Source organism: Paramormyrops kingsleyae, chromosome 4, assembly GCF_048594095.1.
Source record: "Paramormyrops kingsleyae isolate MSU_618 chromosome 4, PKINGS_0.4, whole genome shotgun sequence".
In the NCBI taxonomy this organism is placed as follows: Eukaryota; Metazoa; Chordata; class Actinopteri; order Osteoglossiformes; family Mormyridae; genus Paramormyrops; species Paramormyrops kingsleyae.
The window spans coordinates 48,640,314-48,663,521 of NC_132800.1; the positions used below are offsets into that span (position 1 = coordinate 48,640,314).

Genomic DNA, 23,208 nt, shown 5'->3' on the forward strand with positions numbered 1-23,208 from the left:
ACAAGAATCAAGGAATAACGCGGGTAATCCTTATTAAAATGAGCGCATGCGCTCTCTCTCTCTCGCTCCTATAACGCATGCGCCTAGAGACAGTACAGTGGTACTTCAGTTCTCGAACTCAATAAAACTCGAATTTCTTAAAAGTCAAACCAACCAGTTCGAAAAAAAATTACCTAGAGCTCGATCTGAATCTCAGAAGTCAAACCGTGAATGCAGACCTAAGATAACTTGTGCACACGGGGAAATGAGTCACGCGGCACGTCTCTCAGCGGAAACAAAGGGTAACGCTTCAGTCTCAGCCTTGCATTAGTTGTGATAGCACCGTGCACGTTTACACTAATACAATGAATACATATATTTAGACAGTAAAAATACATTTAGACAATGATAGACAGTAACAATAATTATTATATAATAAAATACATTTAAAATAAAGATTTATTATTAATTATATTAGTAATAATAATAAACCATAAATACGTTTAATTATAAAAATATTGTTGTGCCCAGCGGGGACAGAACGGAGACAAAGGCACAGACGTCAGGGTATCGGGGAATACGGGGTTTAATAACAGGTAAGGCAGGCAAAACGCAGACGGACAATACAATGACCAGACTGGGGAAACAAACTGAAACGCGGACGAAATACAGAGGGCTAATGAAAACAACTAGAAACAGCTGATCACACAAGGATTCCACACGGTGTTAACGAGGGGGTGTTGCACACGGAAGGAGCGGACGATCGGAGCAGGACACATTGTTTGGATACATTTATTTTCTTACTTTACAAATTACTGTTTTGATAAATGTGCTTAGATGTGTTTAGTACAGTATATGCTTTTCTTGTTTTATCCGGTTCATTTTGTGTTTAAATGCTAAAAAAAAAATATTTAGGTGTATTTTTTTGGGGCTGGGAACCAATTAATTGGTTTTCCATTATTTCTTATGGGGAAAATTTGGTCACAACTCGAACTTTTTAGGATTCGATCTGGAGTTCTGAACGGATTAAATTCGAGTTCTGAGGTACCACTGTATTTTCTTTAAAGAGCCGACTCGTGGCTGTCAAATTGGAAACAAGATGGCTACCAGCGGTCAGATTGTTGTCGTGAGGCTAACACCCCGTTTTAACCGATGGGCGATGGCTCATGAGTGTGAGAAGCACACAGCCTGCAGCCCCATCCTGACAGAAAGCACATTACCTCTATTTATTAATCTGTCTTATTTGTAAATATTATAAAATAATATAATTCTAATTTAAATAAAAGTCAATCTCTAACACCACAGCTCTAGGACTGTGGCATAGGACCGGACGCCCCGCTGCGGGGTTTGATAAAGTATCTAACTACAATTATTTAATCAGCGGAACAAAGTGCCATAACTTAAGCTGTATGACACATTAGTATAAATTTTTAAACCAATAAGATTTAAGGAATAAAACAATTTAGGTGTATTTTGTTAGTTTTATTTTAAATAAGATGTCCCGGTTTACTTAATTACATTTAATAGCCGTAGGAGCTAGTGAGCGGTATTTAGCAACATACATCAAAACATCTTCAAGATTCCAATATGGAAGGTAACCGACAAAGTTAGGCAGATTTCATAAAACAAGACACCGCAAGGAGGGCGTTCGATCCAGAGCTGGCACCGTAGTCTCAGATAGGAACTATAGTGAGCGGTATTTAGCTACATACTGTACTTCAAAAACATTTTTAAAACTTTGGTAGAATAATACCTTAGTTATTTTAATAATTTAAGCGATAAAACATTTGTCGTGTTTACCAATGTGTTATTTTAAGCAAATGCGTTATTTTCTAACGGCAAAAGCCCTGCCATCATGTTTTAGGTGCAAAATTATATGGTCAAGCAATGTTTTACAGCACAGAGAATTAATAAAGAATTTAAGCATATTGCCCCACACGCGCCGCGGAACATAGTAATTTCATGGTGACTCAGGCCTGCAGACGGGGTAACATATTCTCGCAACATGATTATGTCACGAGATAAAAACTTTAGATGTATTTGTTAAATTCGTAACATATCAAGATGTATAGAGCTTTGCTGTGTGTGTGTGTGTGTGTGTGTGTGTGTGTGTAGGGTGTACATCTTGCATCTAAAGTTAAGGTTATATTTTATACTAATTTAAAATAACACATTTTTGTTTGCCTATTTAACAGTGCGCATGCGCTATTATTGTCAGCCCCGAAAATCATTTGACGCGCAAATTTTGAACTGGGAGGATGCGTGTCGGGTTCGCGCCGTTGCGGGATAATGGCTGCCTTGACCCCGCTGTTTGTGCGGCGTCGTAGGAACCCAGAACGGCCATTGAAATAAACTGTTAAACTGATCATGGCTTTTGCATCGTTTTTAAAATGTGTTAAAATATTTAAGTGCTTTCTTTCTTGTAAAACGACGTGCTGTATGTTAATTGGTTTCGCCCTGGACTTGTGCTTGTTTAAACTCAGCATTTGCTCTTCTGACAGTGTTTCGTTCAGGCATGTTTGTATTTGGTTAAATTCCGCCTGCTCTGGCTTTTCTTTCTTTTAAAAAGTTAAGCAAAGTTTGGCACTTTTTGTGTTTAAAAATATGGAAAGTACCGGCACGCGTCTAACAGTATACGCTAGATTACGTCATCCTGCTATATGTTTTTTATTCCTTAAAACGTAATTAAAAAGAACACATTAATAAATATATTTAATGTATTTTCATTTTATTAAGGTTTATTGGCAACCCAAACCATATGACCCCTTATCACGTAGCATAAGCATGTATGATACCATATATGGACATAACCCCTCGACCAATCAGAATAAGGGATTCGCCCCCTCCCGCTTATGGCGTCATAAACGGAGCCCCCATTAGGCTCCTCCCAAGGTACCACATAATGTCTCTGCTGTTCTGTTACAATATGTCAATAACATTTCATGTAGCACAATATAGTAAGAAAGTAGCTTGAGGAAGAGCACTGCAGAGTGAGCTTTCTGAAAATAGTTATTCATGTTATCAGGCTTTCTTGTCTCTCAGTGTCTGGTATTTACAGCCCTAATGGCATGCATCTTATGCCAAGATGTTACATCCATACCTCCTCATTGGAATGGTCAGCCATCGCATAGATGATTATGGTTGTAAAGAACCAGTTCCCATGTATAGTCCGACTCTGTAATCAAAAGCAGAAGTAATGTTAGCTTTATATTCAAAATTCAGTTTACAGGCTATAATATCTTTCAACCAAAGGAAACCAGTCAGTTTTTAATTACAGGTAGAGATGTGCACTAATCATTTGGACTAACAACTGTGAGCTGTATTCTACTGTGTGCTTAAGTAAAAAAGAAAAAAGCATGTAGCCATTGAATTGAGGACTTTAAAGCACTTTTCCATCTACATACTGTACTCTGGAGGGCTGCATTTGTCACAGACCAGAGCCCAGCGGCCCATAGCTGTTCTCAGTTTGGAATAACCTCCTTCTTTGAATTGTTTGCACCTGTTGGTTTCATTACTCACCTTATTAGGCGCTTTCACACCGAAGTTCCCGAACCTGGTCCTTGTTTACAGGTTCTTGGGCTGTCTGAACCGGGAACTTTTGCAGATCCTGGCCACTTCTGTCTGTCACTGTCACACTGCACAACAGGAACTGAGACATGGAAGTTATTGTTCATGATAAAACCAACAGAAGACCCGGCATGTGATGGTGCGCAGTGTCAAATATAAACCTGTACCGTAAACAACCTAATAGATCACAGGTGACAGGGCAGGAACTTCGCAGACGGTCATGGATGTCATTGTCCCTCTTTCTGGCTTTGATGCCCCTTTGAAAATCCATGTTCTGAGGCCACAGTGCCTTGGTGCCCTGCAAAATTCTGCCCGGCAACAGAACTGTGTGCAAAGATTTCAGACCGATTCACCACACCCACCTTAAGATGTGTGCGATCAATAATATGCAAGCATGACAGAATCCTGTGTGACACTTGTGAGTTTGTCTTTGATGTGGTGTAGAAAGTGCACGTAAAAAGAAGACTAAAGGAGGAACAATCAGCAGTGAAAGACAGCATTAAGTAAGAAATTTAGGTACATAATCAGCAAGTAAACTTGAGAAATCAATAATGTTACCTATAGTGTCATGGATCCACTCCCCAGTGTTACTTTAGTAAGATATAATCTGCCGTCACATGTTGTTTTGATAACGTTAGCCAGCTGGCTCTGTAGAGACTTGTAAATTCTAAAATAGTTATTAATGCATTAACTTTACATTTACCCTGAGGTTAATGTTATGATTTGCGTAAATGTTATAATTTGCCACAATATGTTTAGGTTTTGATAACATTAGCTAGATGTTTAATATGAGGAGGTTTGTTAATTCTGCTAACGTTATATTTATCTTATAATGACATTAATGTTATGGGAAGATGCCCCGATATAACTTTAATTAACCAAGCTAACACTACAGAAGTATGTCTGGGACATCTTGAAGCCCAGCAATGTTACAGGGACGGTTAAGTTACTGAATTGTGTGGGTGTTGAACTATCTAGATATGTATTTACTGTCTTTGATACAGAGTTTGTGTGTTTGAACCGAAGCTTGTCAGTGGCCTAGGTTAGGCATAGGGCAGGGGTTCTCTAGGTCAGTGGTTCTCAGCCTTTTGCAAGCTGGTCCCCCCCAAAGCTGGCTCATTGCAGTTGGGGCCCCAGTGCCCCCCCCCCCAAACACCACCTTGCATAGATAGATAGAAAGATAGATAGCCCTAGGCTATTATTTTTAGGCCCACATTATTATTATTATTATTTATTATTATCATCATCAGTAGTGGTAGGTAGGCCTATTATCATTACTAGGCTATTGTTATAATTGGCAGTAGCACCAGACTTCTAACGTGAGCTTGCAGACATTATTATTATTATGAGTAGTAGTAGGCCTATCATCATTACTAGGCTATTGCTATATAATAATGAGGTTACATGCTTTATTGTTGTTGTTATTATTATTATTATTATTATTATTATCATCAGTATAGGCCTATTATCATTACTAGGCTATTGCTATAATTGGGAATTGACACCAGACCTCTGATATTAATTTATGCTTTATTATTGTTATTATTACTAGGCCTAATAGTAGGCATCATCTGCATTTTTTACAGAAGCTTGCAGGTAGGTGATGTTAATGTGAGACCTGAGCCTGCTTTGCCTTGCAAAGATCCTCAATTCTTGGCTCAATGTTTGATAAACATAGCCTCAAATCATCCTCGATTTGTGCACGATTGCGGTATTTAGTTTTGAGTGCAGTCATTTTTGAGAATCCTGCCTCACACAAATATGTCGACGCGAAAGGAAGGAGAATCTTAAAGGCGACGTCACAGAGTTCAGGATATTCCTGCATCAATGCTGCCCAGAATGACGAAAGAGGGCAGCAGCTAAAGAGTTCCTTCAGTCTACTGTCACTCTTCAGCTCAATAAGCTGTTCCTGCATATCAATTGATAGCTCGTTTGCTGTGCACACAAACGGATCTCGAACCCACGCAAAAGAGCGATAATCCTCTTTAAAGTACGTCGCAAATTGTTTTCACCACAAAAGTCTCCAAAAACACCAGTAAAAGTCACTGGATTTGTCGCTTTTGACAAAAAAAAAAAAGTGGTCAGGAGGACGATTTGTTTGTGCTATAATCAGTGCTTGAAGTGGGGGAAAAAGGTGGCGGTACTCACTTTGCATTGGCAAATCATTACATTTTTACAGTGAAAAACAAAACTTGGAGATATTGCTGTTACAACAATTTATTGTTGTTCATTTATTAACATAAATGTATTTAAACATGTTTGTGTGTGCGTGGCTGCGTGCGTGCGGGTATTTCACAAAAACTAAAGGAAAGCTTTAACTGTAGCCTATATTCTGACTAGTTTATTCGTTTTTTTTATATATACACACACACACACATATAAAACTAAATACGACCTCACGTTTTATACGTTTGCAGCCTCTGCAACTTCCGTGCGTCATAAAAATTAATTCGGATGGTTCGATTTTCTGCAATTTTCATATCCGTAGCGAATATTTTGAGGGGTGTTTTTGACAATTGAGAGCCACCAAATGACGAATATGAAAAACGAATACGACAGTTTCGGACTCAGTCAGAGTGCAAGGACCTTAAACTTTTGAGGCTTGCGCAGCTTCTCGAGGAGAAATCAAACAAATGAGCGCCGTTTTCTAAAGTCTATGAGCGCAGCACACACAAATAAACTAAATTGACATACTGCAGTTAAATTTCAAAATGTGGTGTTTTTATATTTATAACATTTGAATACAGTTCAGCAACATACATCACACGACCTGACGACCAAGAGAGCTGACAATTGACCATCACTTAATTTACCATCACCTCACGATTGAAAATGTGACACTGATTTCATATAACAGTTCAACAAACAAGTTAATAATATTAAGTCACTTACATTTTTGATGAAATAATGACCGTTTTGGTCTATTTTAGCAGCGAAAATAGATCCGATGAATCCAAACAAATCACAAATTTGCAATTTTTTTTCTCAGTTTTTTTTCCTCCCATCCTGTAGCCTACAGTACTTGCGCCCCCCCGCGAGAGTGTCCGCGCCCCCCCACCGGTTGAGAACCACTGCTCTAGGTGAAAACTGTCAGAAAAAAATTATATGAAGTGATGTGATATATTTATCGTATGTGTTTTTTGTAAACCAAGCAATATTGTAACTGTTTAGATGCACTGTTTAAAGCGGAGAACACAAATGAATAAGGAACTTGTCGGTAATTAACACGCTACCTGAACCTAGCCACCTGTAGGGTATCCACCAGGGCTGGACTGGTAATCTGGCATACCGGGCAAATGCCCGGTGGGCCGACGCACTTGGGAGCTGGTCGATATAATATGATTTTTTATTTTTTTTTAATTGGCCAACGACCGGCCCATAAAGCAGGGACAGCGGCCCATTGGTTCATTTTCCATACTGACACTGGGCTGGCCTAATCATCTCTTAACAGGCTCCACCCCTCCTCCTCTGTTTCTTGTGTCAGATGCAGTCAGTGGCTCAGAGCCAGAAATCAGTGGATTTAGGATGGAGAAACAAAAGTGCAAGGGCAAGGGGGGTGCGGAGAAGTTGCGGGCCAAAAAAATAAAAAATCTAGAGGTTGATGCCTCAACATGTGCAAAAATAACCGACATGTTTAGTGCTGTAGCTTCAGTTTCCAAGCCAACACACTCAAAAAAATATTTAGGCCTAATATTTAGGATTTATGTAATTTAATTGCATATAAAATTTCCATGCATTTGGATTACATAGTTTTAAAGAAAGCAAATTAATAAACGTAATATAATGTGTTTTCATCAGTTTAATATAAATAAAACAATTACGAATGAGATTTATGTAATTGTGTTAATATGTCCAATGTTTTTTAAATAGATAATAACTAAGCTTATGCATTTACAATATATACAATTTATTTTAAATTCATATGAACCAGATTTATGTATAAATTTTTAATAAAGATTACATAAAACTCATTAATAAATTCAAAATGTTTAAAATGCATTTATAGAATTTATTTTTAGTTCTTATTCTTATATCTGATATTCTTTTCTTTTATGTTCTTGTCCTGTGTCTATGTGTGACCGTCTGTAGTAACATGAGCAATTTCCTCCGGGATAAATAAAGTTTTTCTGATTCTGATTCTGATTCTGAAATTATATTTATGCAATTCTCCCAATGGATCAAATGTAAAAAAAGACAACTGTTTCACATTTTAACCATTTATTGATACTGAAATGCATGTAAAACTACACAGCAAATGTGCCAGTGTTAAATTAGCACTGCATGGTGTCTATATGGGTCCACACCATTCAGAGTTACCTTTAACACTTTACAGTGTGCAGTGAGTGTTCTTTTTACAATATTAATCTTTATTAACTGTAATAGTGTTCAATTTACACCATAGGGTAAATCAATGAGTCTCCACCTCCACATATCTGACCCATTTTAATATGCGCACAAGTCATGAGGATCAGAAGAGCCATCCCAGATTTACCCACCATCATGAGAAAGACTCTGACCAAAAAGGACCTTACAACTTTTTCTTATTTTGTATTGAAACTTTGCTGGCTCATTTCTGACTGTTGTTGGAGAGTCACAAGCTATGCTCTTGATGGCTTTTTCTGCCCCAGATGTGTGTTTTTGTAACATGTTAACATCAAGGCTGAAGAAGAACTCTTGTAGATGTATTGGGCACATCTCCTGAGTGGCATTTGTTTTGTAAGAATATGGTTGTATTTGATGGCTGGTCCTGCCCTTGGATGATGTATTTGCATAACATGATACGGTACTGTCTTTGACTTGAGTTTTTTTTTTTTATTATTCACCGTGATTGTGATGAATAGGGCAAGAGAACAAAAAATGGCTTTTGTGCGACTAGGCTATATAGTTTAGCTTCTATGGCTTATCTAGAGAAGGCATGTTACTATGAAAAACCAGTTATTTTATTTCTCTTCTAAGTCTAGGCTTTCTAGAAAGGACATATGTACCTCTACAGTTGAGGTTTCTGTGGGGATGCACATAAACAAGAAATACACTACTCAGACAAACAAAGATACACAGGCAACCAAGAAGAACTAATAACAGAAATGTGCTAAAGACTAATATCAGTGCCATACCATCCTCAATCGTGGTGGGTTTCTAAAAATTAAGCTTAATGAAAATCTGAATATTAAATGAGCAAAGTGATTTGATTTGTTCTTCTATCCCAAGTTGTGGTCTAAACGCATTTCGGCCACCACACATTATATATGCTTTAGCAGAAATACACTCCTTCACACATTAAGATGCTCTCACCTTTTCTCAGCCCATTTATCTTTCTTACCATAACTGTAAACACCTCATTGATGCTTGAATAAATACATTTATAACAACAACTTTTTAATGTCTTCTAACTTACATGAACACAGTTCTTTGGGTATAAAATCTGAACTGAAATAAAACTAGCATCAAAAGAGAAAAGGCTATGTTGGTCAAAGTCTTTCTCATGATGGTGGGTGAATCTGGGCTGTCTCTTCTGATCCTCCTGACTTGTGCGCATATTAAAATGGGTCAGATATGTGGAGGTGGAGACTCATTGATTTACCCTATGGTGTAAATTGAACACTATTACAGTTAATAAAGATTAATACTGTAAAAAGAACACTCACTGCACACTGTAAAGTGTTAAAGGTAACACTGAATGGTGTGGACCCATATAGACACCATGCAGTGCTAATTTAACACTGGCACATTTGCTGTGTAGTATTACATGCATTTCAATATCAATAAATGGTTAAAATGTGAAACAGTTGTCTTTTTTTACATTTGATCCATTGGGAGAATTGCATAAATATAATTTCAGAATCAGAATCAGAATCAGAAAAACTTTATTTATCCCGGAGGAAATTGCTCATGTTACTACAGACGGTCACACATAGACACAGGACAAGAACATAAAAGAAAAGAATATCAGATATAAGAATAAGAACTAAAAATAAATTCTATAAATGCATTTTAAACATTTTGAATTTATTAATGAGTTTTATGTAATCTTTATTAAAAATTTATACATAAATCTGGTTCATATGAATTTAAAATAAATTGTATATATTGTAAATGCATAAGCTTAGTTATTATCTATTTAAAAAACATTGGACATATTAACACAATTACATAAATCTCATTCGTAATTGTTTTATTTATATTAAACTGATGAAAACACATTATATTACGTTTATTAATTTGCTTTCTTTAAAACTATGTAATCCAAATGCATGGAAATTTTATATGCAATTAAATTACATAAATCCTAAATATTAGGCCTAAATATTTTTTTGAGTGCAGTACCTGACGACACTTTGCAAAGACAGGTGAATATAGCACATGGAGGAGAGGTGACTAGCCATGGCGGCACCCAGGCAGAGGAGCAGGTGTCTGACAGTGAAGTCAAGGAGGGACAGAGTGAGCAGGAGAGCTCTTGTAGGGGTTTTTGGAAATGGAACAGTAGATATGCATATCTACAGGGACCGCAAGGATGGTGTACTTGTTGGTTGTGTCCGACCGATTGTGGTGGGCCGGTCTGAGCAAAAATGCCAGGGCCCTTTTTTTGTCCCAGTCCAGCCCTGGTATCCACATACCCCAAAAGGGGTCTGTGGCTCTGTTTAAGTATAGGCTACTAAATTTAAACAGAATCTGATGATATCACAGACTAAGCCGCCAATTTGACTCTAGTTTACTACAAGAGGAAAAATTCAAATGCTTGTTTCCACACCTCAACCACCTGTTGGGGGACTTGCATTCCACAATTGAAAATAATGGAACTTTGATGAAAACACCCCAAATGTCATTCTTTCATTATCACGTTCAGCTCCGAATGATCCTCGTGTGTGCCACGCCCCCTCATTACCTCATGTCGACTCCTGATTGTCATCACCTGTTACCTATTCCTTTTGCCTTGTCTCATGTATTTAGTCCGAGTCTCAGTCAGTCTTCCCCAGATCCGTCATTGTATTGTTATGTTTGTTCGTGGAAGTTTGTGCCTGTCAGCCATCCCGTCAGTAATAAACCCCGTCTGTCCTTATTTACGGCTCCGTTTGCCTGCTTCGCCGCTCGCCCGCTTGCGAAACGTGACAGTCATGATAAACCAGATCATTTCTCCTAAAGAGACCCAATTCTAAAAAAAAAAAGAAATTCAACCACATGACATTTTTGGTAAAGCCCTGAATGAAAGATTCCCTAGCCGATTGTTATTTATTTTATTGTGTAATAATCACAGTTTAAAAGTAAAGGTATGTGTTTCCATTTTACCCTGGAAGACGGTGATTATTTAAACCGGGAGTACCTTTGGTATAGTTGACAGCGAAAGAATCTCATACCAATTAGGGGAGAAAACAACATCTGAAACCTCCACTTGTAAATTACTGTAAATAAGATAAAAGATCTCAGGGCGCCCCGAAGTGATAGTGGATAGGATTTAGGAGTCATGCATGTTACCACAGCATGGGAGCGCTACGTGTAGATAAAGGTGACATAATTACATCACCTATGCAAAAACAAGAAACAAATTCACTTATTTATGAAAAGAAATTGACTAAGATGCTAATTTCCACTGAGGGAAAAGTTAGGACACCCTTGTCACGATCGGCTTACATAAGACAAGGCAAACGGAATAGGGAACAGGTGACGACAATCAAGGTTCGACAGGAGGTAATGAGGGGGCGTGGCACACACGAGGAGCGTTCGGAGCTGAACGTGACAACCTTCACATTCATCACTATTTAAAATGCCTAGAATAAGATTCAGGTGGCACCATATAAGGTGAAGATGATTAGAACATTGTTTTTTGGTGGAGCCTGTCGTATTTAAACCACAGACATTTAATTTCGTTTGCTTTTGATTGTCGAAATGAATGATATCACCATGGTGAGATCCAAAGAGCTCTCTGAGGCCTTCAGAAAGAAGCTTTTAGATGCATATGAGTCTGGGAAGGATATAAAAAGATCTCAAAGGAGTTTGGAATCAGCCATTCCACTGTAATTTACACAATGATTCACATTTAAAGCAACTGCCAGCATGGTCAGGACAGACTGTCCTAGCAAGTTCAGCCGGAGAGTCGACCGCAAGATGCTGAAAGACATCTCCAAAAATCCTAAAAGGTCATCACGGGTCATACAGGAAGCTCCTGCCACAGTCGATGTCAAGGTACATGCATCAATCATCAGAAAGAGACGCACAAGTTTGATTTACATGGGAGCTGTGCAAGGAGGAAAACCTTGCTGTCAAAAAACATCTGGGCAACACTGAAGTTTGCCAGAGACCCACCTAGACAAAGACCGGGACTTCTGGAACAATGTGCTTTGGACAGATGAATCTGAAATTGAATTATTTGGGTGCAGTAACAGAGGACATGTTTGGCATAAACCAAAGACAGTTTTTGCGCAAAAGAACCTCATACCAGCTGTGAAGCTTGGGGGTAGAAATGTCATGGTTTGGGGCTGCTTTGCTGCAGCAGAACCTGGCCAGCTCACCGTCACAGGATCCACTATGAATTCTTCATCATATCAGAGGGTGCTTGTGCCAAGGAATGGCTTACAAGAAAGACATGGAGAGTTCTGGAATGGTCAAGTCAAAGCCTGGATCTGAATCCTATTGAGATGCTGTGGGGTGATTTGAAGCAGAAGTACATGCAAGACACCCTTCAAACATCTCACAGTTTAAGGAATTCTGCATTGGAGAGTGGGGAAGCCTTTCTGCCAGTCGATGTCAGAGATTGATAGATGGTTATAGGAAACGTGTCACTGAGGTTATTTCAGCCAAAGGGGGAAATACTAGCTATTAGGGCACAGGGTGTCCTAACATTTTCCTCAGTAGGAATTGGCATCTTAGTTAATTTCCTTTGTTAAATAAGTCAGTTTATTTTTTGTTTTTGCATAGGTGATGCAATTACATCACCTTTATCTACAGATTAGAAAGACGATTTAATATTGATATTTTGATATTTCTTAATAAAGAATAAAATATACCATGGGGTGTCCTAATTTTTTCACATGACTGTACTTATCCACACCTGGAAAACACCAAAATCAAAGTCTATACTTTTCCGTACTGCATAGACACCCTGTAAAATACATTTCTCTATATAATTTCATACCATTTAAAATAATTCATTTAGCAGGCGCCTTTATTCAAAATGACGCACCGTCCGGTCTTTACTTAAAAAAATCAAACTTTATGAACTGGGAAAAAAATACAGCAATGCTGTGGTATAGCCTTGTTTCATAAAAGATTAAGCCTTGAGTTTAACCCGGGTTCTTCGGCACGCTAGCAGTTATTCCCCAACATCGTAAAACAAGCTTAATATAACTTCAAAGTATTATAATCTAGCCCCATGTACATGTTTAAGCGACGCTGTATATTAGGCGAAATCAGGATTGTGCGTAAATAATTAAATATTATTATTATTGTTGTTAAATCGCTTTACATTTGAAAGCTCAAAATATTCTGTGACACAATTACTTATTGTAATGCACTGCAATATATTTAACAACTAATTATGTTGAGAACTATTAAAACCCAATATTTAAGCAAGTTAAACATGCATCTTTCACTATTAGTTTAATCTGTCGAGTATAATCTTACCTGGCAATAAAAATATCTTTTTATTTTTCCAGAATCCAATTTGTGTTTCTTGACAAAATGGCGACTCCAGTTTTAAATCGCTTTCACTTTCATTTACAGACAGGAAGTTGCTATATCAGCTTTGTATGAAACGCGGAAGCTGTCAAAACGGAAATGGACGTGGATTCAATGGCGCACCGTAGGATTTTAGCCCCACTCCGCGCAGCATCTGAATGAGCCCCCCGCGGGAGATCCGGTCTGGATGTGGAGGGTCGTCACTCCTAAATCTCCCACTGATTTTTCTTTCATTGGCAATATCTGCATACGGCCCCCCGAAGTCTGCTGACTGTCTGCTGTTTCACATGGAGTGTAGAACTGTGGAGCAAACAGCGGCCAACAGAAGAATAAGCCCATTGATTCCAAATGGAATGATTTTAGCGCAGGGAGATTTTAGCACGGCTCTGCTAGAGAGGGTTATTAGCTTCTTCTCCAGGTCCGTGATCCAAGAGTCCAGGGTCCGAAAGGAGAAAGGGGAACTTGGCTGGTGGCAGATGAGTGCCCCCCCCTCATGCCCCCAACCCCTCCCCACCAGCTCTCCACATTCACAACAAGGAGATCGAAATTGTCTGGATAAAATGAAGGGGGGAAAAAGAGAGAGAGAGAGACTGAAAAAGCAAAAAAGTTTTCCCGTGTATATTTCTGGCAAGGTGGACGATAAAAGTGAGCTTGGGGGGGGGGGGGGTAAAGGACAGTATCTTTTATGGGCTGTGGATTTAGATGCCCAGAAAAACCCACTCAGAATCAGATGAGTGCAGCGGAAAAAAATCATCGGTGCCCCCCTGCCCTCCATCCAGGACTTTTACTACTCAAGGACTAGGAAACAAGCAGAGAAAATCATTGCAGATCCATCACACCCCTGGACACAATCTTTTCCAGTTCCTTTCCTCTGGCATGAGCTACAGAACTCTGTACACATAAACCACCAGACACAGGAGCAGCTTCTTCTCTCAGGCCATCACCCTCATAAACAGCTAAGCTGTGTCACTTGCCTTCTGTAAATTTTCCCCCCTTAAACTGATTTGCACTCAACCTCACACCTTATACATTGTACAGTGGGTTACCCATGTGTGTATATTTCAAATTTTATTTCTTGTATAGTGTCATTTTTGTAATTTCGTTGTCAAGTGACGACAATAAAGATTATCTTATCTTATTGTCTGTGTACTAGGTAGTCTCAAGCAGCTGGAAGCAAATTCCTTGTGTGCCCCAGCACACTTGGCAAATAAAGCTGATTCTGATACTGATACGGGTTCATTAGGGATTTACATTAAAATGGCTTAAGAACCAAATCCATCACCTCTACAAATGTGTCTCGCAAATCAATTATCTTAATAGATTATGGAAAATTGCAGCGACGTGTATGATTTTCCTTTCCCTTTTTTTTTTTTTTTATTATATTCCCTCCTCCACCCCCCCTCTGCGGGGGACTACTTTATCTGTATCTATTTATTTATTTATTTATTTATTTTATTTTTATTATTATTTTATTTTTTATTTTATTTTATATTTTTATTTACTTCCTCAAAAGAAGGAGAGGGAGGGGGGGGGGACAAAGAAGAAGGAGGGAAGAGAGAGAGAGGGAGAGAGAGGAATGGAAAGAAAACAGAAAAAAAAACAAAAGAGAAAAAAAAAAAAAAAAAACAAGAAAAAAACAAAACAGATAACCTGCTTCCATGTCTGCTGAAAAGAGAAAGACAACATACAACATCTGTACTAATCACAACGACCATCAAACGTTAAATGTTGTTGAACAGCACACACAACCAGCCTTACAACCCATGCCCAGAAACAACAGCCGATCAAGACAGTGTGTGTCCGTGAGCATGTGTCCGTGAGCACCTGTGTGTCAGCGCGCTGGTGTTCCTAAGGTTTCTCCATGTAATTGTCTAGTAGTGTGTGTGGGGAGCCATAGCCCCGCCCACCCAGGACATGAAGTCGACACGGAGGAGACCCGGGCCCCAGATATCCAGAGGCCCCCCAGGGCACGGGAACCCCAGGAGAACCACCGCAGGGACAATTGCAGCCCCCACCGAGAAAAGGGCAGAGGAGTGCTCCGGAGGGGGGCCATCTGGCAGCCACATCGCAGGAGCCCCAGGGGGCCGTGGCAGCGAGCACGCAGGCCCCGCCAGCGGCCGGCCACACCAGGGCAGACCGGACCCCGTGCCCAGAGATCTAAGGGCCCCCCCACCCCCCAGCCAGGGCCCCGACAGAGCCAGAAGGGCCAGGCCCCGGCAGGCAACCGCCGAGAGTGAGCCAGCACACACCAGAGCATCCAGCCCCGGACATCGAGAACCACCAACGCATCGGCGGCCGGGGGCCTCATCCACCAGCAGGGAGTGTGGCGGGGGGGAATAGAGCCTGAGATGTTATTTCAGGTGGAGTCTAAGACCCAACCTGACACATACGTATAGACAAACAGGCGTACACATACACAAGCATACGTTCCCAGCATGCACACATAAACAAATATTCACCCATTCGCCCAACATGAAGACACAGAAATGAACGCCGCACACACATTCACACTCCCCATATATACTCTATACTCCGAGATCTAGGCACCACCGCCCCCAGAGGGGCAATCCGCCACCAGACCTCGGAGATGGATCCCTTTTTTCCTCTGGCATGGGGACAAGAAGACCACCCCGGACCCCACAGCAGCCGAGAAGCCCACCAGCCCAGACCCCGACCGGACGGCCAGCTCCTCCCAGCCCCCGGCCCCAGATGGTGAACAGAGAACGGCGGTGTGAAAAGACCCCATGCTTCCCTCCGCCCGCTCATATGTGGTGTTGGTGCGTGTTGTTCTAAAGTGCTTTAAAACAGGGGAAGGGCATGGTGCTAACCACCCTCTGCCAATCAGCAGCTGGTGTCAGCTCGGCCCCTCCCCAGAAACCTCAATGTCTATGTGCAACTTAAAATTGAGAAGTGGGCACTGGCACCAGAGGTAAGGCTGAATGAACAGACCGCCCTCTGGACGCCATTCCTTGTGCCCACCCCCAAGGCCCTAAATGTATGTGTCATGAGAGAGTAAGTAATGAGAGTGTCTAAGTTGTGATGTGTGATTGAGACACAGGTGGTCACGGGGGGACAGAGGAGGAATACCTCCCCTGCATCCCAGCGACGCACCTGCACCTCAAAGCCCTATATGTGTGTTGGGGTGACAGAGCGGGAGGAGGGAAGCATTTAGGGATGGGGAGGAAAGGATCGGGGGGGCAAAGTACCCCCCCTCTGGAGCCAGCCCCCCCGCTGACCCCCATAAGCACCCCCGTTCCCTGAAATCCACCCAGGGCGGGAGAGCCGAGGCCCATCCAGTCCAGGGGCCCAGAGCAGCGGCACCACCGGGCACCCCAGAGCCCGGGGCAGCCAACGAGACCCCACCACAGAGGGAAAAACTACACCCACCCCACCATTCAGTCAACTCCCAGACTACATAAGACAACAGACACCCAGGTTGGGTCCATTCTCCTACTCTATTGGATTCCCCCCCACCCCCGCAGAGTGGATACCCCTAAGGCAGGGACCACCTGCGGGCAGATGGTAACAACCTCCCCACCAGCTAAAGAGGCCCCCAGCCCCTCCAATGCGCCGAAGGTCCCCGCGCCGGGGCCGGGCCCCAGTGCACGCTCCAGCCCACACCCCGGCGACCCACCCACCAGGACCCAAGCCCCCCCAGCCCAGCCGGAACCCCAGCCCGGAGGCAGAGCGCCCCCAGAACCCCAAGCCCGCCCCGGACCCACCCAGGAGCAGCACGGCCGCCAGGCTGGTACCCTACGTCCGCCGGCACAGGCTACCCCAGCAGCGCTGCATGCAGCCGCCAGAAAGACGCCACCCAAGAGCCACCAAAGCCCCATCCAGGCCAGGACCGCAGTCCCAGCGCCGAACCCTCCCAGAAACCCCGCCCCCCAGGGAACCCCCAGACACCCCAAGCCCATAGGCCCCCCCCACACCAACAACAAAGACCGAAGCGGGACAAACCTGCGACCCCCCACCGCCACTAGGTGATGGAACTGATCAAAGGAGCCCAGAGAGATTGGTCTAATGTGGCGGCAGAAGCTGTATCAAGACTAATATGGTCCAGCAAACTCTCTCTATATTGGTTGATATTAAGGTTATTTTTATTTTTCCAGTTCATGAGGACATTCTTAGCAATGCATAACGCGGTGAAAGCCATGTGGGTTGTGTTAATCTCGGTAGTGACACCATCTAAGTCACCCAACAAGCAGACTGAAGGAGAGGCTGGAATGGTACATTTCAGACACTTTGATTAGTCCTCACAAATCCTGCGCCAAAACATCTGAACAGGTGGACAGAACCAAAGAGCATGGATGTAATTGTCAGGTGTATCCCCTTGACAGTGTGAGCAGTTGTTAGAAGATGTAAAACCCATCCTGAACATCCGATGCCCTGTATAGTGCACTCTATGCAGGATTTTGTATTGTATTAATTGTAAATTGGGACTTCTAATCAGTTCAAAGGTTTTTAAGCATGTCTTAGACCAGAAATTGTGGTTCCAGCTGATTGATAAATCTGCCTCCCATTTTGCAACAGGAAGGGATATTGAATCATCCATTTTGGAAAGTGTCCTGTATATTTTAGACAGTAATTTGGGGGTTTTGAGATTAAGGAATTCTGCCACACTTGGTGGTATTTGTAATTTGATTTGATTAGACTTGAATTTCCTTTTTACTATAGATTTAACTTGTTGATATTCTAAAAATCTATTCTTGTTAATCCCATGTCTTTTAACTAATAAGTCAAAGGGGATAAAGTGTCATGATCCGCTCCGTCTGCTCCTGATGTGTGCCACGCCCACCTCGTTACCTCGTGTTCAGCCCTAATTGTGATCGCCTGTGTCCTGTTAAGTCTAGCTTGTCTCTTGTATTTAGTCCGTGTCTGAGTCAGTAGTCCCCAGTTCTGTCAATGACGTGTGTAGTGTGGTGTTACCCTGCCTGTGATCGTCAGCCCTGTCTATCCCATTAAACCCCGTTTGCCCGTCTGACCGGCTCCCATTGCCTTTCTGTCCGTCTGCTGACCACGCTTCATGACAGAATGACAGAACTCCCAAATGAAAGACCGGAGCCGGACGAAGCTGAATACCTTGCTCTCATGGACGAGGTTCTGTACTGGCTTCGTCAGCCCGAAGTCCGGCACGATCCCCTGCTCCTGGCTACGGCCAGCCAGAGCAGGGACATGTTGGAGGCGTCTCTCCCCGGAGACGCACACCTTGCAGGAAAGGTGCGCGAAGCCTTGCGGCAGCTGAGACGAGGGGTGGCAGAGTCCAATATGCGGAGGGCAGCCCTCGCCAGCGGACTGCCTTTTGGTCCGTTTTTCCGAGCTGCCGGAGGTGGCCCAAACGCCGCTGCCCACGACAGGTAAGCGGCCAAAGAAGAAGCGGAAAAAACGCGGACAGGGAGACACACCTGAGGAAGCCTTAACCGTCCGCCTGGGAGCCGCTTCTCTCTCCCCTGCTTCTCTCCTTGTCGGTGATCAGAAGGAATCCCCGAGCACCATGGACACCCTCACAGCGATGCCCCCGCAGGTACCCAAAGCCCCCGTCACAGTGGCTGAGCAGCCGCCTCCATTAGAGGCATACTTTTATCGGCCGGAGTATCTGGGATACGGTGGCATACGCGGCGTCAGAGACGCCATACCCCGGGTCCATAAAGCCCTTAAAGGGACAACGCCTGCTCGCCCGACGCCCATCCTGGTGCCGATTCCGGACCTGCCCACAGCACCGCCTGCTGCTGCTGCCGCCGCCGCTCTGCCCGCGGCAACGCCGGCTGCACTGCCTGTCCAGCCTGTTCTGCCTGCGGCGCCCCCTGCTGGCCACGTGCCCAAGGTGCCAGCCGAGGCGCCCCCTGCTGGTCGCGCGTCCGTGGCCCCTGCTTCTGCGCCCCCTGTGGTTCCTGAGGCTGCAGCGCCCCCAGAGGCGCCCGTGTCGTCTCCTGCTCCTACACTTCCTGCCCAGTTCCCTGTGACTCCCATGCTCCCCGTGACTCCAGTGCTCCCCGGGACTCCCGCGCCCGCTGAGGCGCCCCCTGCGACTCCCGCGCCCGCTGCGGCGCCCCCTACTGGCCGCGTGACGGCGGCGCCCGTTGCGCCACCCCCTGCTGGTCGAACGCCCAAGGCGCCCGCCGAGGCGTCCCCTGCTGGCCAAGGGACTGAGGCGCCCAAGGTGCCTGCAGAGGCGCTCCTTCCTGTTTTGCCTGTCCTGCCGGTTCCTGAACTGCCTGTCTCGCCTGTCCTGCCGGCACCTGAACTGCCTGTATCGCCGGCTCCTGTCCTGCCTGTCTCGCCGGTCCTGCCGGCGCCTGACCCTCCTGAGGTTGCCACGGTTGCGCCCCCTGCTGCCCGCGTGCTGGCGGCACTCGCTGAGGCGCCCCCTGCGGGCCGCACGCCTGAGGTGCCTGCTCTACCTGCGGCACCTCCTGCTGGCCGCACGCCCGAGCCCGTCTCGCCTGACCTGCTCGTCTCGCCTGTCCAGCCAGCCCAGCCCTGCTCGCCTGTCCAGCCGGCCGCCGTTCCTGTCCTGCCCGCGGCCCCGCCTGAGGCCGCCGCTCTGGCTGTCCTGCCCGCGGCCCCGCCTGAGGCCGCCGCTCTGGCTGTCCTGCCCGCGGCCCCGCCTGAGGCCGCCGCTCTGGCTGTCCTGCCCGCGGCTCTGACTGCCACGCCTGCGGCCACGCCCGTGGCTCTGACTGCCCCGCCTGTTGCCTCTTTAGAGGCCTTGACTCCATCACCCTTACCCCGGCAAAGCCGACGCCCCCCAGGACCCCGCCTTTCGGTGTCCCGTAAGGGACGGGGACACAGGCGTCGGGCCCGGGTCCCGCCCGCCCTGCCCCCTGGCTCGCCCGTTCGGCCCCTGGCTGTGGCTCGGTGGCTGCCTGCGGGTCCTCCGGCTCGGGGTCGGCGGTCGCCTCCGGGTCCCCCCCTGGTTCCTCGGTGCCGGTCCTCGGTCCCGCCTCCGGCTCCGTGTCGGCCGCCTCCGGGCCCCCCTGCTCCGGCTTGGCGTCGGACGGCGCCTTCGCCGGCTCCGGCTGCGCCTCCGCCTGCCGCGGCTTCCCCCTCCTGCCTGCCTGCACTGGTGTTCCCTCCTGCTCCCTCCGTGTCCCCTCCGTCACTCCCTCGTCCCGTTCCCTTGGCCCCTGGGTGGTCCCCTCCTGCTCCCTCCTCCCTCTCGCCTGCGGCCCCTCCGGCCGCTGCCCGTCGCCCACCTGGGTTCCTTCGGGCTCCCCTGGTTCCTCCTCCCTTTCCCTCCGTCCCTCCTGTTTTTGCTCCTCGTCCCTCTGTGTCTCCTCCGTTCCCTCCTGGTCCCTTTGTCCCTCCGGTTTTTGCTCCTCGTCCCTCAGTGTCTCCTGTGTTCACTCCTCGTCCTGTTCCTCCGTTTTCTGTCCCCTCTGTGTCTCCTTTCTCTGTCTGCCTGTCTGCGTTTCCTGTTCTTTGTCAGGTCCTGTCTTTCTGTTGGTCCTTGTTCCTGTTCTGTGTCTCTGTCCTGTTTCCAGTGTCTCGTTGATGTTTTTGCTTTTGTCTTCCAGGTCCTGTTCCCCGGTTTCGTCCCGTCCGTCGCCTCCTCTCGGGCGCGCCCGGTGTGCGCGCCTTTGGGGGGGGGGTTCTGTCATGATCCGCTCCGTCTGCTCCTGATGTGTGCCACGCCCACCTCGTTACCTCGTGTTCAGCCCTAATTGTGATCGCCTGTGTCCTGTTAAGTCTAGCTTGTCTCTTGTATTTAGTCCGTGTCTGAGTCAGTAGTCCCCAGTTCTGTCAATGACGTGTGTAGTGTGGTGTTACCCTGCCTGTGATCGTCAGCCCTGTCTATCCCATTAAACCCCGTTTGCCCGTCTGACCGGCTCCCATTGCCTTTCTGTCCGTCCGCCGACCACGCTTCATGACATAAAGTCTATTTCTTCGAATATATGTTCCAAGTATTTAATACCTTTACAACTCCAATCCGGGAAATTTATCATATTATTGTTTAGTAGTATGTCAGGGTTGTTCCAGATGGGAGTACGTTTGGATGGGATTAATGAAGACTCAGTCATTTTAAGAAACTCCCACCATGCTGTCAGAGAAGAGCTGATACTGATGCTTTTGAAGCATTCATGTCGTTTAATGTTTGAGCTAATGAATGGTAGATCCGAAATGTCTATGTTATTGCATAGAGCCTGTTCTACGTCTAGCCAAGGTTCATCTAAGAGGGTATGTTTTAGCCATCTTGAGATGTTTTGAAGCCTGTTGGCTAAGAAGTAGTGGTGAAAGTTAGGCAGATCTAGTCCTCCTTTGTCCTTGGTCCTTTGCAGCGTTTTTAAGCTAATACGCGGTGGTTTCTTTCCAAAGGAATTTAGAGATGGCGGAGTCCAGAGATCTAAACCAGTCAGGTGATGGTTTACTTGGAATCATTGCAAATAAATAATTAATTCTTGGTAACACCATCATTTTTATTGATGCAACCCTTCCCATGAGTGATATGGGCAGGGACTTCCATCTAACCAGCTCATCCTCTACCTTCTTTAAAAGTGGGATGTGGTTTAATTTAGTTAAGTCTGCCAGCCTAGGTGAAACATTAATACCTAAATATTTAATATCCCCAGATTGCAGTGGAGTGGAGGAAGAGTTCTGAAAGGAGCAGTTAATTGGAAGAACTGTAGATTTTAACCAGTTTATTGAATAATCTGAGACTCTTGAGAAAGAGTTTATTAATGTAATTACCTCAGAGAGAGTGGTTTGTGAATGCTGGAGAAAAAGTAACACATCATCCGCATAAAGACTGACCTTATGTTCCACATTCTTGCATTTGATGCCTTTAATCACTATAGCCTGTCTAATTGCTGCTGCTAGTGGTTCAATAAAAATTGCAAACAGTGAGGGGGAGAGAGGGCATCCCTGCCTGGTGCCCCTCTTGAGACAGAAGCTAGAGGATGTTTGGTCATTCGTCCTAACACATGCTGTTGGGGAACTATATAATATTTTTAACCAGTTTATAAAAGAGGTTCCAAAACCAAATTTGTGTAATGTTGCAAATAAAAAACTCCAACTAACTCTATCGAATGCTTTTTCTGCATCTAGAGACAATATTATGATTTGAAGGTTTTTATTGCACGAATAGTCTATCAGATTGAGTAATCTACGTGTGTTTGTTGATGAGTGCCTCCCTTTTATGAAACCAGTTTGGTCAGGATGAATTATGTGAGGGGTTATCTTCTCTATTCTTTTTGAGAGAGCTTTGCAGATTATTTTAAGGTCAACATTAATAAGTGATATTGGACGATAGCTGGTAGGCAATATAGGGTCTTTGCCTGGTTTTAGCAAGAGACTAATGTTGGCAGAATTCATATTTGGTGGTAGTCTACCATTTTCCTTGGTTTCCTGCAACATTCTGTAGAATGTTGGTGACAGAATTGTCCAGAATTCTTTATAGAATTCTACTGGAAATCCATCTGGGCCTGGAGCCTTATTATTGGGCATACTGTTCAAAGCTTCCTGGAGTTCACCTGGTGTCAGCAGAGAATCCAGTGCCATCGTTTGATTATCTGATAATTTATACTATCAAGAAACTGATCAATTTCGTCTTTAGATCAATTTCCCTTTTTCTTTGAATTACTTTTTTTTTTATATAGAGGAAGTTTTAAAGACCACACTTCCCATATGAGAATAAACTTTTATACATGTACTTTGAATCAATCCTTTTTCCATCCTGGTAAGGATTTTACTGGATAGCGCCTAATGTTACTGCCAGAGTACGAAACACAAAATTCAAAGATTCAAAGATATTTTATTGTCAATTCACATTTTATGTGCAAGACATACATGAGAACCGAAATGCCGTTTCTCGCTCACTGGTGTGCATATAAAAAGACAGATAACAAGACATATGACAAACTAACAAGGCAAGAGACATATCGACAAAAAAAGGCACTTGTGCAGAGTGCTAAAACCAAAGCGTCAGTGTTTTTTGCATGCTGTGGGTGATGAAGCATTAGAAGTCTATGACACCTTTCAGTTTCAAGCAGAGGA

General features: G+C 44.4%; 1 protein-coding gene across 4 annotated transcripts in view; it reads right to left on the minus strand.

The window, feature by feature from the left end:
• LOC111838752 (protein NLRC3-like) overlaps positions 1-13,246 on the minus strand; it is a 61,441-nt gene extending 48,195 nt beyond the window's left edge. For 2 of the 4 annotated variants that reach the window (XM_072711522.1, XM_072711526.1), the window contains exons 1-3: positions 13,162-13,246; positions 3,499-3,628; positions 3,080-3,154 (exon numbers count right to left, since the gene is read on the minus strand). In XM_072711522.1, coding sequence (XP_072567623.1) covers positions 3,080-3,103 — 24 coding nt within the window. In that variant the 5' untranslated portion in view covers positions 3,104-3,154; positions 3,499-3,628; positions 13,162-13,246. The remainder of the gene's footprint in view (positions 1-3,079; positions 3,155-3,498; positions 3,629-13,161) is intronic. The other 2 variants (XM_072711523.1, XM_072711524.1) reach the window with 2 other exon arrangements.
• Positions 13,247-23,208: the final 9,962 nt, after the last annotated feature.